Source organism: Parasteatoda tepidariorum, chromosome 4, assembly GCF_043381705.1.
Source record: "Parasteatoda tepidariorum isolate YZ-2023 chromosome 4, CAS_Ptep_4.0, whole genome shotgun sequence".
Classification (NCBI taxonomy): Eukaryota; Metazoa; Arthropoda; class Arachnida; order Araneae; family Theridiidae; genus Parasteatoda; species Parasteatoda tepidariorum.
This window is the reverse complement of record NC_092207.1, coordinates 86,280,245-86,298,058: the sequence shown is the minus strand read 5'-3', so window position 1 is coordinate 86,298,058 and position 17,814 is coordinate 86,280,245. Positions and strand designations below refer to the sequence as shown.

At 26.9% G+C, this 17,814-nt stretch overlaps 1 protein-coding gene across 1 annotated transcript in view; it reads right to left on the bottom strand.

Moving 5' to 3' along the window:
* Positions 1–9,036: 9,036 nt before the first annotated feature.
* Positions 9,037–17,814, bottom strand: part of LOC107450381 (serine-rich adhesin for platelets) — a 30,807-nt gene continuing 22,029 nt past the window's right edge. The window contains exons 5-6 of the mRNA XM_043040025.2: positions 15,025–15,054; positions 9,037–10,316 (exon numbers count right to left, since the gene is read on the bottom strand). Of these exons, the coding sequence (XP_042895959.1) occupies positions 10,237–10,316; positions 15,025–15,054 (110 nt within the window). The 3' untranslated portion in view covers positions 9,037–10,236. The remainder of the gene's footprint in view (positions 10,317–15,024; positions 15,055–17,814) is intronic.

Below are 17,814 nucleotides of genomic sequence, written 5' to 3'. Positions count from 1 at the left end.
AACCTTTAAAATATATAAATTTTGTTTATATATATATATATATATATATTTTCTTTTTGTTTTCTTTTTTTTGTTTTTTGGATTTCCTCTTTTTTACTTTCTGACTACTCTCATCCCTGATTTTGCCAATTTATATAGTGCTTAAAAATTAAAAAGTGCTTATTTTTTGTTGAAAGATTTTGCTACGCACCCTGAAAAATAAAACTTGCTATTCAGGGAAACTACAGAGTAATCCCTTGTGTTATGATTAAAAAACAATGTTGAATGAAATCGCAAGTTAAAATCGCAAATTTATTTTAAACCTAAACCAGCAAGGAGTACCATTAGTAGGAAAACTTGAGGTAAGCAAAAACAGGGGAAGAGACGGGTGTTTCTCTTAGTTATCTATTTTTTATTAAGATATACAAACCTAAATATAAATAACTCAAATGATCTTTGTCTAAAATAGGGATAGATTAATTTTAATAAGTTGTGTTCTTCTTTAAGAACAGTCAACAAATCTTAAAAATTTTAATTAAAGCAAATTCCACACTAATTTTTTCTACTACCAACAGAAATGTGTTTTCAATTATAAATCAACCCATTACTTGTAATTGAGTATACAGTCAAACCCCGCTATAGTGAACTCCAGGATATAGCGAACGAAATGTTCGGTCCCATGCCTTGCTATACCCATATAATGTTATTTTTGTGGATATAGTGAACCAAAAAATTGATGAAGTCGGATATAATGAACTTTTTTCTGTCAACTGATTTTTTTATTCATTTTTTTGTAATAATTTTGAAATTTCTACTTCAAAATAATTACATATACAGATTTTTAAAACTATCTATTGTGGGTAAGGTAGCGATAAGTATTTTTTTCTTGTATGCTTCTTTTATCTTACTTTTAAATCCCTAAACAAATCAAGTAGATGTTTCCAACCCAGGCAGATGATGCATCTGTAAGGTGTCGGTGAGATCAATATGCATTTTCTGTCAGAGGGAATGAGTAATTATTCATTATTGGTCAAAGAGTTGGACACTAATATGTGTTGATAAGGCCCTCATTTCAACTCCTTTTTGCTCTCAGTGCAGTTAAAAAAAAGCCTGAAAACAAGTGTCTCAAATTTAACTATGGCGAGCAGTAAACGTAAAATGTTCTCCATTGATGATGAAATGAGCATAATCAGAAAAATTTACAATGGATGTAATCAAGCCGATATCTGCAGTTCGTAACATATGGAAAAATAGGCAATTAACAATTTCTGCTCATGAAAAAAATTTAAATGGCATAAAAAAGTTGAGAAAAGCAGATCACGAGGATGTTGAAGAAGTATTACTGAAGTGGTTCAGCATTCAAAGAAGCCGCAATCTTCCAGTATCTGAACAAATGTCGATGAATTTGCTAACCGATTTTATGAGATTACTTTTATGTGCTCGAATGGCAGGTTAGGCAAGTTTAAAAAGTGGACTAACAGAAATTCAGGAAAAATTATCTGAGAGTCGGAAAGAGGATTGTTCATCAGCTAAAGATTACTAATTTTTCGGTTTTTTTTTTTTTTTTTTTACGCAGTCTGNGGTTTTTTTTTTTTTTTTGTACGCAGGGCGAAGAGTAATAAAAAAATAACAAATTTTTTGCTACTACATAAGTGTTTTTCAGTCATTTAAATTGCCCGCAGAACGGATATAGTGAACTCCCGGTTATAGTGAACCAAAATTTCGGTCCCTTGATGGTTCACTATAGCGGGGTTTGACTGTATATAAATGTGAACTAACATACATGGGGGAAACAAAACATTCTCTTTAATTTTGTTTAAAAGTACACCAGGAACTCCAAGTCATTGCACAACACTATCTGAAAAGAATGCAATTACTAGTTTAATTCTTCCTCACTTTTTAAGAGTTTCATATGAAAATACATTATGATTTCTGAGGAACCTTTAAAATATATAAAAGCAAAAGCTCATTGTTTTCCACGCTTGTATAATATTTAGAAATTACTTATTTTGTAACTTGATGTTATCTGACTGTAGCCTGCGGATAGCAACCTTGGTTTTTGCCTCTGTCATTCATTCTGCATCAACTTTATTTTTAACAGTCTAGAAAGTTTTAAAATGGTTTTCATTTTCTAACATTAAGGGAAATTTTCGCACCATAATTTTCCAGATTGAGCATGATGGTCCAAAGTAAGAATCCATTCAAAAGGTATTTATTATTTGGAGAAAAAAAGAAGCATATATAATTTTAGCTATTAAAGTTTGCACCAATAGTGACAATCAGAACATTGAATTAAGTTTTTGTCATCTTATTTTGCTCATAGCATTATAATTTGAACCATTTTTGAAAAATATTATAAATCTCAAAAAAAAAAAATTTATTTTAATTCTTTACTCAGTGTAATTCATATATGAATGGACTATTGAAAATTATTTACTGTTTGGCTTACACAAGAACTCTTCCAGACACCAGACTCTCATGCAAGCTGTGATAGAGGTTATGAAAATAAGTCACTTCGAATAGGGGTGTGCAGATTACCGGTTCGCATTGATTTAGGTTTAAAAAATAATCATAGCTCCCCCAATTAAAATGGTTTTACTCTTGTTTCCATAACAGATCAGACTTTCGATTGGGAGTTTTTGTGAAAGCAGGCATTAACAAAAATTTTTAAATATAAAAAACTTGCTATTATATAAGTGACATTTCTAGAAGCCAGATTAATAAAAAGAGCTTCTAGAAATGCATCATTTACTATCACATTGAATTTCGTCTCAGCAAAATAAAATTTTGTTCTCAAAATACCCTGGATATAGACACTGATCTTATTTTATTATTATACAATTATTTGCAAAATATGAGACAAAAACCAACATTTTCTGAATAATTTTTTTTTCTAGGGCGCACCCTTAGATCAACAGTTGGTCGGTGAGTTTTTATATCTGGACAAAGCTCAAAATGTGTGTTTACAATGAACAGCAAAAAAGTGATGTTTCAGTTTTCAATCCTAACTTAACTAAGCAAGAAATGACACGCTTACTTATTTAAACACGAAGCATAATCATTATGGAGCTCCCAAATTTATAGCAATCCTGGCAACCTTGTAGAAATAATAGTTAACTTTTAGTCTTCAAGAAAAGAGTAATTTAATGAAATTTACTGATTAGCACGAATTGACGATGTCACATCATAAGTTTGAATTCATTAGTTCATTCTATACATAAAAAAAAAAAAGAATATTCATAAAAGTTTGAAAAACAGATTCAAGTGCAATGTACATTTTATTAAACATGCATTTAGAGCTATACCCAAATTTAAAAATTCTTTTTTTGAGTGTACATCAAGTGTATTTAAAGATTTTTTTACGAAAATGCAATGAAATTTGGAAAGATATGAGTATTTATAGTAAGTTTATATAGCATATGCATTACAAAAAAAAAAAAAAAANAAAATAAAAAAAAAAAAAAAAAACGAGACATTTTTTAGATCGATGAAAAATAAAACAGATCTGCGAAATATTTCATTAAAATAAATTATAAAAACTGAATAAGTCCAGTGACATATCCTTAGTACATATTTAAAAATCAATATGCATTTATAAAATATCTAGGAATGCTTTAGTTTTATATTTAATTTTAAAAATAAAAAAAATCCGTAACTACCATTTAGATTTATACAATTCAGGCACAAATTGAATTTTTTAATTTCCTTGTGCAGTAATTTAATTAAGATTAAAATAATAGTTTTTCAACTATAATACATCACGAGTTAAAGTAATGAATGGAACTTTACATTTGGAGCTATAACTCCAGACTTTTTTTCTTTCTTTTTTTTAACTTTCAATCTGAAATAGCAACAATATACGCAGTATACTTCGATTTTTTTTTTTAACCAATAACTGAAATTTTTGAATAATGTAAGCATAAATATTTGAAAAACTAACTCCAGTGGAAGAAGGATAGGTGGCATTCAAAAAAAACTTATGTTTCTTGGTGAAATGTCTACTTTTAGCAAATCTTATTTAACTATACATTTATTTATTTTGCAAAATCAGATTTTGAAACGAAGGCACTAAGACGATCTTTGAGTGGAAAGCGATTACCAATACAATTTGGTTACAAACAGTTGATGTGTTGTAATGTAAAGCCTCTATTTTGCCATCAAATTAAAATGCCAAGAAGGCAAAGCTTTGACCTATGTAGCTTGACGGAAAGTTAAGGATTTATAAACTTTGTTAATTTTAAGTTTGCAAACAAAAAATAAAGGCAAGGCCTAAACTTAAAATATTATTTATTCGAAACTAATGAATCACACTTTAAACTTTCACCTATTTAGGTCTTCATTTGCAATAGTATCTTTGATAAAGGTCAACTTTATCAGGAGTTGTAGATTTAGAAAAATTTAGTTCTATCATGAGCCCACAATTAAGAGTTTAAACTTCTTCTAAATAATGTAATAATTCTTATTTTTCATTTAAAGTTCAAAAGAATATATTTATTTTCTGTGAAGTTTTCATAACTGTTTTGGATATTTGAATGAGAGAAATAGGGAGAGAGAAGAAAAAAAACGAACACATAGTTGCAATGCTTGTTTTCTTTTTTAATGAACATATATCTGTAACAATATAAATAGGCTGCAAAACCACACTTCACAAATCGTGGCTTCTGCAGTGGAATGTCCAGCTTTACAGTATGAACATGTTATTGGGATTTATTTTAACCAAATCTGGTGCATTTGATTTCATGTACTCAGAAATTGTAAACAAACCGGGATGGGCAATTATGATAAATAGTTACAGCAAGTTTAGCAACAAATATAAATAAAATTTTTAGATCACTTTTTGAGCCACGCTTGATTTATCCGAAATGTACAATAAAAACATAAATAAACAGAAAAAAATGAATTTTTTTTTTAAATATTTTCTATAACTTAATATGTTCATATTCATAAATCTATATATAATATTAACAATGTGTGTATTTAAATTACACGAATGTCATACATTCTAGACATGATAATCACATCAACACAAACAATTTGTGAGAAATTCATATGATCATAAGCTCCTTTTATCAGAGGAATGCAAAATAATTTCTGCTTATGCTACACCGGAACTATTATAATAAAATACAAGGCAGTGTCCACCCACACACTTACATGAACAGGGAAGGGAGAAAATATGTATGTAGATTACCCAAAAGATAAGATCAAATTTCACTAATATTTAATAAGGGAAAGAAAATATGTATCAAAATTCATCTATTATTTAATAAGGGAAAGAAAAAGAAAATATGTATGTAGATTACCCAAAAGATAAGATTTAATTTCATCTATTATTTAATATGGGAAAGAAAAAGAAAATATGTAGATTATCCAAAAGATAAGATTAAATTTCATTATTTAATATGGGAAAGAAAAAGAAAATATGTATGTAGATTACCCAAAAGATAAGATTAAATTCCATCTAGTATTTAATATGGGAAAGAAAAAGAAAATATGTATGTAGATTACCCAAAAGATAAGATTAAATTCCATCTAGTATTTAATATGGGAAAGAAAAAGAAAATATGTATGTAGATTACCCAAAAGATAAGATTAAATTNACAAGGCAGTGTCCACCCACACACTTACATGAACAGGGAAGGGAGAAAATATGTATGTAAATTACCCAAAAGATAAGATCAAATTTCATCTATTATTAAATAAGGGAAAAAAATATGTATGTAGATTACCCAAAAGATTAAATTTAATCTATTATTTAATATGGGAAAGAAAAAGAAAATATGTATGTAGATTACCCAAAAGTAAGATTAATTTTCACCTGGTATTTAACATGGGAAAGAATAAGAAATTGTAAATGTAGATATTAAGTAAATAAATTTCAGCTAGGACAGGAAATAGGAAAACAGAAATAATTTCTCAGAATAATAACGGAAATGATAATTACCCAATGGAAAAAAAAAGATTAAATTTCACATCAAGCAGGCTAAATAAGATTGAGCTAATAAATTAAACAATACACTAATTTTATGCACTGAAAATATAATCAGATTTTGTTTAAAAGATAGTCATGTAAAAAAATTTAATTACATTTTTAATAAACCAAATGTCAGAATCAAAATTCACAAGCTTCTAAAAACATTTAAAAACTTCTATAAAACTTAAAGGTTTCATTTCAGAAAATTAAAACAAAATAGATTAGATTACTAAAACTAGAGTTGCCCATTTTCAAGATCAGACAAAACTTCTCCAATTTAATAATTTTTTTAAAAAAATAATTACATTTTAAACTAAGCAAACAACAAAAATTTACTTAGTATTACTTACTTAGCATTAAAATATTGAAATTATTCAAGTACTCAATACAACACTACTAAAATGTGTTGACACATTATAATAAAATATAATAGTTATAACCATTATTTATCTTTAACCAAAAATGTTTTACTTGCTCAAATTTTGGAAATGATTTGTAACTCAAACAGTATATACTGGTCAAAAAATAAAACAGTTTATAAAATGAAATTTACTAAGCATGTTCCGTAAAAATTAAGAACTAATTTATAAAAATGATTTTTTTTTCTTCAGAAAAAAAAAATTAAGATAGTTTTACTAAAACAACTGTAATCAGAATAAGTAATAATAGTTAGTCTAATAAAATTCTTGTCTTTTCCAAGTGCAAAATGTTAAATTTAATAACTTGCTTAAATATTAAAAACCAAAAAGTATTAAATAATAAGTAACTCAAGACTTCTATATTACATTAAAAAAATTTAACATATACTCATGTGGAAGAAAACTGTCAGAAGAAAATATTAAACAAAAAAAGCAATTCAATTGATAAGCAATATATTTTTTAAGTAATAATTTGAGTTCAATATATTTATATAACTTTTTTCTTTGTAAAAATACATTCGGAATTTTGCTTAACATTAGATACGCAAATCAAACAGCATGTCAAATTTTGAAGGTAAACAGCATGGGATAAAATTGCACAAGATAAATAAAACATATATTCACACAATGATTCTACATTAAAATAGGAAAAAACACAACAAGAGAGAAAATAAAAAATTTTGATCACCAGGTATTTAAATGTAAATATAATTTATGGAAAGTTTTGTTAAAATTTTAATGTTTTATTTGTTAATTTCATAACTTTAAAAAAAAACAAAATTTATTACCCTTTCGATTATAGCAAATGATGGCATTTGACAACTGAATAAAAACACTTCAACTAGCCCTTATTAAACAATAAAAATTGAAATGTTTCTGACACTTTCTCAAAAACAGAAATTGCTAGACACATAAATTAATTGCCAGACAAAAGTGTCAGTTTGTAGGACTAGAAGAAAAATGTGAAAAACACGTCTAATTTTTTTAAACTGAAAACTTTTTCTACAGATACATATTCAATTCAAACATAAATTGAGAAAACAAACCTTGGTCAACTGTTTAAGGAAAAAATGAATAAAGCAGAAAATATTCCCAAGTCAAACATGTTTAACTAATGCCTTGCTCAGATTTTTAATTCTTATTATAGAGCGCTTAGAGAAAACAGTAAAACTATACCTGCCCAATTTTTACAGATAAAGAACCAGAAAGATAAACAAGTTGAATATTAGGAAGACAAAATAAGGCAAAACGAGGAAGATTTTCCTTAGAATGACTATTTAATACAATTACATTCCTATCATTAATTCATCAAAATATTGCCAATTATTTCAACAGTATTTCAAAAAAAAATTTATGCGTCACCTGCTTCTTTAATCTCTTTACTGTCACAGTTATAAGTTTGCAATATAATTTTGAAAAACTAACAAGCTATTCATCATGCAAAATATCAAAAGCAGTTTTTTTACTGATCTCTTAACTTAATGGGAAATTTAATATATATACTAGTAAACTAACTTTTAAGGAATAGTGAATTATGTATATACTACAAAGTTTACTAACAGTATTTTACCGAAACTTAAATTTCGATATTTAATCATCAAAATATGACAATTTTAAATCTGTAAGAATTGTAACAGTAGAGCATTAAATTCTTAACTCAGAGAATTTATTCCTTTGTTAGCTATCCCCTTTAGCATAATCATCAAAATTTTGATTTGAAATTCAAATGCATTTTGTTAATAACTGATATCTTTCAGGGATATTTCTAGATAATTTCTAATGGTAAAACGATTTTGTACCAATATTACCTTTTGAACATATTCATAACTGTTAAAGAGAGAGAGAAAAGTAAGTAGTTAAACTCAAAATCGGCCAGAACTTCTTTTCGAGACAGGCAAATTGGGCAGGTATGTAAAACTAGAAAAACCATTTAGTATTTTGGGGCCATTGTAATGGTAATTAAAATTTCAGAATAACCTTCAGTTCTACTTCGGACAGCTTGGTCAAAGTAAGTTTTACTATTCAATGCCTAGTGTAAATAAAATTGCTCATTGTGATTTTTTTTTTCTTTACAGCTTAATTTGAACTTTATTTTTGAAATTTTTAAAGATGCTAATAAGATGTTTTCATACGCATAAAAAATTAAAATTTTCATTAATTTCAGTACAGAAAATCTAAAAAAAAAAAATTGCTTAATTCACAATATTACTTTGGGATAACTTTAAAGCAATCATATTTATCTGGTAGCTAAGCATAGTCAATTTTGTAACACCATATTAAAATAATCCAAACTAATTAACCTTTGATCTATAAAGTAATAGATATTAAATTAATTTGAGTAAAAATAATACTGAAAATAGTGATTGGAGAAAAAGCAAAGTCAAATTAATTTTAAATCATTGTTAAATATTGCTACAAGGGGCATAAATTTTACCATAAGCAGAATGAAAACCAACTATCTTGTATCTTTAAGTCACTGTCCTTTTAAGTTAGTGTAACTTACCAAATAAAAAAAAAGGTAAAATGCAGAAAAAAATTATTAATTTAAAATTAAAACTTATGAATGTCATAACAAAAACCAAGTGTTAAAATAAATTAAAATAAGCAAAGCACAAGTCACAATTACAGGAAATATGAAAGGAGAAAAAGGACAAATGCAGGAAATTTTTTTCAATAATAGTAGGGGGAAAAATTCACTAATAATTGTAAATAATCACAACCAATTGCACACAGGTTTTTCTTCAAAATTGTTTTTATAAGAAAATAAATTAAGAGCAAATAGAAGAAAAACAAATTCAACTGAAAAGAATGCTGTTACACATTTACAAAAAAAAAAAGTTCGGTAAATAATAAAAAAAAATCCTTTGGAATGCGATAAATTTTAGTTATTGATTTGTGACAACAAAAAATCAATATTAAGTTCCAATTTTTTTTCTCATACACTATGCTGAACTTCAATTGAAAATGATAGAATATAAATTGAAAAAAAATTTAAACAATACTGACATGGAGTTTATTTATAAATTTAAAATAATTTTCTATTAAATTTCTTACTTTCTTTAAAAATACATCCAAACCTGAACGAATTTTTGTAATAAAATAACTTTCATCAAATACAAGATTATACTAGTCTGCATGCGATTTTTTTCTTCGTTTTGATACAATAGGAAATGAAAATTTCAAATTAAATCATAAAACTGACATTAAAAAACAATTGTAATTGATTAAAAGGTCTAGTAAAATCCATGAACAGCATTTGACAAATAGAAAACTCCTAAAATTTGTAACAAATTTATACTCATATGAAAATTTATGCATAACAACCAAATTTTAGAAGGACATAGAATTAACTGACAATAACTATATGTATACAGTAAAAGAACTTTAGTGAGTTGCAGATTCTGGGATCCCCACACTACAAAGCACAACATACCATTTAAATAAATAGCAAGGTGGACTTCCTCATTGTCCAGGCAACACTTCACTTGAAAAAGGATTTTTTTTTTCTTTGCTTCTTAAACAAGTGTATCTGATAAGCAGTTTTGCATACATCTTTATTTATAAAAAAAGAATATTTTTTTTTATAAGCTAGAATTCAACTATCCATTTATAGTCAAAAAATCACAGCACTAGAGCCAAGAAAGGCATATACTGATAATTTCAACCCAAAGACAGCAATATATTTTTTTTTCCTTCGAAAAAGTATTTAGAAATAATGTCATGAGGGTTTTTTTTTGTTGAATATGATTAGCCAAGCAAGTTTCCTGGAACACATTCACCAATGGCAGGTTTTGAGTATCTTCATTCAAGTTACCCAACATGTGTCACATCTCTATTTGGACCCAGATGCAATATCTTTCCTGATCAGTGTGGCTTAGAAGGAACTGTATCTTCACTGCATTTATAGTATACTACCCTCTTGCTGCTTTTACCATCTGAAAAAGCTGGAGAAGAACAAAAATTATTTATAAATAAACTCCATAAGTTATGTCCATTATTTCTTACTAAATGCATCGCAGATAAGCTAGCAAAACGGATCAATTACTTTTGTAAATTGCAACATTAAATTGGACATAGGGGTTGATTAATTATTACACAAATATGTTTTAGGCATTTTTAGACTCCTAATTTCTCCTCCTCTCAGCAAACAAAAGTAAATTACAATATTCCTCATGTATGTATGTTACCGGCAAAGTTTGCAATGCAGCATTCTATAGAATGGTTAGGCATTGTATATAATACCTAAAACTAGCCGGCAATGTAGGAAACAATTTATATTTCACACATTTCCTCACAAGTAGCTTCAATTGAAGAGCATGTTTGAAAACCTCTGATAAGATACAAATTAGATGCCAGATGTGAGCTTCAGTTCATTTACTTTTTACCTAACAAAAACTTCTCAGCTCTGAATTCGTGATATGACAGTTAGACTGTCCACCTTCTACCAGAGAGGTCCAGAGTTTGAATCCCAGCAGGGACGGCAAAATTTTGTCTTAAATTTTCGTTTTCAGAAAACAGAGGTTGATAACTATTTAATACGTTTTATTAAACTAATAAATTAGTTCTTATTTTGAATTAATCTTTTTAAAAAATTGAATATGAATACAGATTCTACTATGACAAAATATACGACAAAATTGAATACAGATTATTTTAAATAAAATGATAAAACTATAATTCATATCTTACATTTCAAGTTTTTTTAATAACTTATATTTTTATTAATATGTTTATATTATTTTGTAATTTTAAAAAAACTACAAAATTTAAATTTTAAATTACAAAAATTATAATTATCCACTTTAATTGAAAAATAAAAATTATTAAATATACATACGAGGCCTGTCTAAAAAGTATCCGACCTTAATTTTTCCCTCACAAAGTAGTGATTCTAAGGCGGCGTAGCAGTGCACGGTGGAAGGAGGAACCTTAATGCACGTGTTTGAATTTTTTCACCGCGTTCGCTTGTGCAAATCGCTGGCTGGTGGACGCCAAGTAAGGTGCTGTTCGTAGTGTTCGTCGGATTTAGTTTTCTCGGAAGATGACTGAACGAATGGAGCAAAGATCTGCATCAAATTCTGTCAAAAGCTTGATGATTCTCAAAGCCAAACAATTCGTAAGATTCAACAGGTGTTTGGAGAAGAAGCGATGGGTGTAACACAAATTAAGGAGTGGTTCCACCGATGAACAACTGGCGAACTGGACGGCGAACAACAGGCACTTGCATCACGACAACGCCCCTGAACATTCACCCCAATTGATCCACACTTTCTTCTCCAAACATGGAATTACAACCGTTCACCAACCTCCCTACTTCCCAGACCTGGCTCCTTGCAATTCCTGGTTGTTTCCAAAATTGAAGACGCCACTGAAAAGATCCCGGTTCGAGAGTAGAGAAGAGATAAGGCGGAACGCGACGACGGAGCCGAACACCATTCCAAAAGAAGACTTCCAGAGGTGTTTCCAGTAGTGGAAGGATCGGTTGGTTAAGTGTGTGAAAGCACAAGGGGCCTACTTTGAAGGGGATTAAGGTCCCAACTCCGTCAGGTATTCGAAATATTTTTTCTGGCCAGAGGTCGGATACTTTTTAGACAGGCCTCGTATCTATTATTATTTTTTTTTTGCTTATAAAAATTTAAACTTTAAAAAAATTAATTTAAAACAAAAAGTAATAATTCATAAATTGAATAAAACAATAAATAGTTATCGACTTTTCTAAAAAAGAAAATTAGAGATAAAATTCAATCGTCCCAGCTGGGATTCGAGCTCCGAACACAATACATAACAAATAACGTTTTATATATCAGATAAAAAAATTCTGTTTGAATAAAAGTAAATAAACTGAAACTTTATTGGGACGTATTTTACCCTATGGATAGATAAGGCGCCTAATATGTACCCTATACAAGGTTTTCAAATATGCTCTTTAATTTATGCTTAGCTTTGTTTCAAATGGAATTTTCGAGAAGCTTACTTTCCTTGCTAGTTAGACTGACATCCTCAGCAGCAAATAATTTTCTACTTTTTTCAATTTTTCTTCAATTGATTTTTCATACTATCTGTGACATCCACTATTTAAGTCATGAGGAGAGAATATTCTTAAAAGAGAATAAGAAAGAATCAATGCAACCAGCGAGAGCGAAAATGGTAATTGCCACAGGAGGTGAAGGAACTGCAAAGTGGGGAGTTATTGAAGTCAGACTAACTAGCCCTAGCCCTTCATAATGGTACAGAGCGTGTCTGATCACGCGAGCGATGTTGGGGTGAAATTTTTAGTCAAATTAGAAAATAAAACTTTATTACAGAAAATTTGTGTTACAAAATTTTGCCTTCTTAAAAAATTACAAATATAGTAAATAAGGCAAAATAAATACAAATAAGGCATAAGAAAAAGTGTGTCAAAATATACAATTTTAAAGTTAATTTTCCCATTTTTTTAAATTCTTTATGCCACATCAACTCACTGTCTAAAAAGAAAAATAATATTTTCTGTTATGTTAAATAAAACACAAATAACTTAACATGCCAATTTATTTATTTATTAATTTGAATTCTTTCCTTAAATTTAAGAGTGCGACATTAAATTTAATTTTATAAATGACTATTTGAATATATTTTGATTTCTATTTTTTTAACACATATGCTAGTTTATCTGAGAATTCTGTAAAATCAAATGATTTTTTTTCCTTCTTTGTTAAGGAAAAAAACTTATCAAAAGATTTCAATGATAAACAAATTAAAATTTCTAAAAATATTTTTTTAAAAAGTTATTTGAACTAAAAACAACAAGTATTAAAATTTGGGAGGAATTATAAAACAAAAAACTGTTTCTGAGGAAATATTAGGCTTCAGGATTTTTCTTTTTTTTTCTTCTTTTTTTTTTCCACCTCAGGTATTTAACACATACTCCTCTTTACTAAATATGTACAAATTAAAGGAACAAATCAGAGTGTTTTTCGTATAGACATCAAATCAGCTACTCTATAATCTAAACCATCAATATTTTTGAACTTTAGATTTATTAGATTCTTCCAAAACATCTGTGTAGAAAATTCTTAAAATTTGTGTTTCATTCAGACTACCTTTACTATATTTTATCCATGATAGTTTATCTTCAACACACTCATGCTATAGAATCATTTCAACATTAACAAGTGTCGTATTTGTAGACCTTGTAAGCTTATAACTCAGCTTAAAAAAATCCAAGCAGTTTGAATAATTTTTGTGAAAATAAGTCTAGATATCATTTACACCCACTCTAATAATTAGAAATTGCACAAATTTGAAAAAAAAAGATTTAAATTAAAAACTAGTTCTTAAGGATGTAACACAGCATGTTGCGTATGCAGATAACATATTATGGATTTATGCACAGACCCATATAATATACATTAACACCATACGCCAAAAAAAAAAATAATAATAATAATCCACCTCTCCAAAGTAACTGTCTTTTAGGAATTCCTGAGAAGAAAAAAAAGATTTGTTTTAACACTTTTTTCCACTAATGCAAATGGGATTTAAGATCGTGCATCGTATTTTCACGATTTTATATAAATTTTGAGTTTCGTATTCAAGCCATTTTGAAGCCACATTAGTGATTCGTGTCTAACTGACTTAAAAATTATACATTGGAATTCGTATTCACACGCTTTTAAAATCAAACATTGAGATTCGTATTCACACAATTTCAAAATCAAACTTAGAGATTCGTATATAACATTATTTTAAAATTAAATATTGAGATTCGTATTTACGAGATTTTAAAATTAAATATCTAGATTTGCATATGTGTGATTTAAAAATCAGGCATAGAGATTTATATTCACACTATTTACATAAATAAAATCTCACATGGATATTTTTATTAAAACATTGATGACATTCTTCAGATAAATATTTCCTACAAACAATTTTTCTTGTTTAAATTTCAGGTATTTTTTTAATTTAAAAAAAAAAAAAAGGTTTTGCACATAATTATTTTGGATTTTTTTTTCAGCTTTTTGGTTTATTACCAAACTTATACCTGTGGTATGAATTAATAGATTTCAATAGAAATTAAATACTTTTCAAAAAAATCTGTGATTTTGAAGCGAATTTTGCCAAAATGAGGTGGGGATGAAAGGGTGGAAACTAGTTACAAGTGTGCAGAAAGTTTGAGATTTTGTGTTTGTAAAGTTTTTCATTTTATCTAAGTCTGTACATGTGTTTGGGTGGAATATGGAGGTAACATATTTTAAATTAAAAACTAGCTGTTAAGGATGCAACACAACACAATATGTTGTGTATACGGATAACTTTATATTATGTGTGGAATACGGACATAACGTAGTCCATAACACAGTTACTAACTTTTAAAAAAATTTTAAACTAATGAAAGTTATTCAAAATTGAAGTAACAGTAAATGTGTAATTTGAAGACTTACTATAAGTTTACAAATATAGCATTTAAAAATGGAGAAATTGCGCCCCCTTTCTTGTTTTTTATTTATTTATATTTTTGAGTTCTGTTATATTTTTAGCAAATCATAAACCATAAAGTATCTTTGGTTATTTGGATGAGAATAAAAGAAGAAAATATTTTAAAATACTAGTTTCTAACTTAAATAGCAATAAGTGTAACAAAATTTAAAAAATGATAAAAAAAATTACCTTTTAGCTCTTCTTTTACAGCCTGATACTCTATAAAAGAAAAAATTGGAATCAGAAATAAACTGAAATGATTTAAATATATATTAACTACGTAACTTCAAAATATATTTAAATATATTAGCAAGTAACTATTCCAAGAGAGAAAAGTGTTAACAGAATTTACAATTTCTAGGAAATAATTATCCTAGGAGGAAAAAATTTTAACATAGAATTTAGAATTAGTAGGAAGCAATTATTCAAGAAGGAGAAAGTATTCAAACAGAATTTAGAATTACAATAAAAATATCATTTAATTCATGCAATATTAATCATCAACAAATAAATAAAAATGCCACTATTACAGCATAAAATATTTTACTATGCAACTCAGCTGAAACAAAAAAATATAGCCTACAACTTCTCAATTTCGTTGTTTAAAAAATTTCTGAAAATAAAGAATATTTAAAGCATTAGAAGATTAAAAATTAAAATTAATGAAAAAAATTAATGTAAAAAAATCAAAGAAACAAGTTTTAGATTTTTAAAGATTTCAGAATTTTACTATTCATACAAATGTAATTAAAATTCATAAAATTTACTCAATACAAGCACAAAGCAGAAAAGAATGAAACTTAAAATATATCAATTTGTTCTTTTTTTTTCAACTTAAAAACAATATTTTAATAAAATATATTTGTTGCTATTTTTTATAATGTTGATTGTAATTTTGGGCTTTATAAAGTTGAATGTATTTCAAGATTATCAAAAAAATCAGTATTTGCTTTTCTGATTTTTTTATTAAGAGAATGAATTGAAATTTTTACTAAGATCGCAAATTTTTAAAAAGGACTCATACTGTTAAGCTGAAAACAATTTTCTGCATTAAATTCAAGTACAAGTTGGAATAAATAAAATAAAAAAAATAATAACTTTAATTTTTTACATTTTTAAAATATAAAACTATTCATAAGAAAAAATTAATTCAACATTTCTTTCACTTAAAACTGGAATTTTAGGACATAAAATGAAATCATCAAAAAAAATCTAAAATATTCTTTAAAATTAAAATGGTTAAATTTAAAAAAAATTAAATTATTTTGTATTAATAAACCAACATATGAATAGGTAATATCAGGTATAACTCAATCTTGCATCTTTTTTACAAAACTACAAATATTCAGAGCTATAAAAGATCAACTATTAATAACATTTAATTCATCAACTATTAATAAAATTTCAGTAAGTACCATTAAAATTTAATGATATCAGAAACGCTTTTAAAAATGCAGTGCTATCATAACATCCATAGTAAAAAGATTATATACAAAAGCAAAACATAAAAAATAAAAATTGATCTTAATTTTTGAAAGAAATTTTTAAAGCTAAGCATCTCCGTTTTTCTATCACCCCATTTAATAAAGTCTAGTAGAAACCCCCTTAATTGTTTTGTCATAATAAAAATTTTATAAAAACAAAAGTTTTTAAAAAATAAAAAGCTAGATAGAAACCGAAATAAAAATCATTCTTAATATTTAAACAAAAAATTTGAACATTTAAAACCTCAATTCGGCTTTTTCACGATGCCATATTTTTAGAAAAAAGTTACCATTAAAGAATAATGCTCATTAGGAAAACTGTTTAAAAAACACTGTGTTAAAAATTAAATGCTGAAAAGTTTAAAAAAAAAAATTTTTTTTTATTAGTTTTGAAATTTCAACTTTAACGTTAAGTTTAATGTTTAACTTTAACGTTAACAGTTCAACAATAGCAATTTTCTTTAAAAAAAATTTTAAAAAGTGTTGAAAAAATGAAGAAATTGACTTGCTTGAATATAATTTTTAAAAAATCAGCAGTACAAAACTTATGGTTATAAAGTAATCCAGTTTCAATTCTCCAACTTTTACTTTTCCATTTGTCTTTCAGAACATAAATTAACAAGTTTTAGAATTTAAAACACTCAATATTCAGTAAAAGTGCTGAATATTCGTTTCTACTCTCCTATAATACTTTATGCACCTATTTAAAAACAATTCTTTCTGATTATCAAAATAAGAGAAAAATCTCTTATTTTGATAATTATTTTGACAATCTCTGTGCATACAGTTTATATTTTTTTCAATAAAGTAAACTAAGAAAAAATTAATTAATAAACAACTTACAGCTTGAAGGCTTTTTTCTATAATTTAAATTGAAAACATTCAAATGGTGCACTTATTTTTTTAAAAAAAAGGTATTTATTTAAAAAAACTTTAAAATTTAAAATCATTAAAACATTTATTAATATTCCCCCTAATCTGGAAAAGGAATTCTTATAAAAATTTAACCAGTTTAGAATAATCCTAACAAAGAAAATATTTCTAATATTAATCAGAATTAAACTTTTAAACACAGATAATTTTTCCAGAGCATAATTATTTAAACAGTGAATTATTATTTTTTTTTTTTTCAAAATGGAATGTCAATAAAAAGGCAGTGTTTTTAAATGGCTGGCAGCTTATTTTTATAAAAAGAGCAAAGCATTTATAGGGATCAAACAGCAAGCATAGAGGGGGCGCATTTCTCAAAACGCTAAGGGAGAACACTGGTATAATTAAAATAAATTTCTGACATATTTATTTCAGGGTTGGGTTTTTGACATCAAAAAGTGGTTTTTGACATGACAAGGGTATAATACTGGTTTAAACCGTCAAAAATGTCAAAAACTAAAGTTTGCCAAAAAAATATATCTTCAAAACTACCAACAGTTGCCATGCATTATATTGAAATTTAATTATACTATAGGTAAAAGGCCATGGAGTAAATATTTTTTAA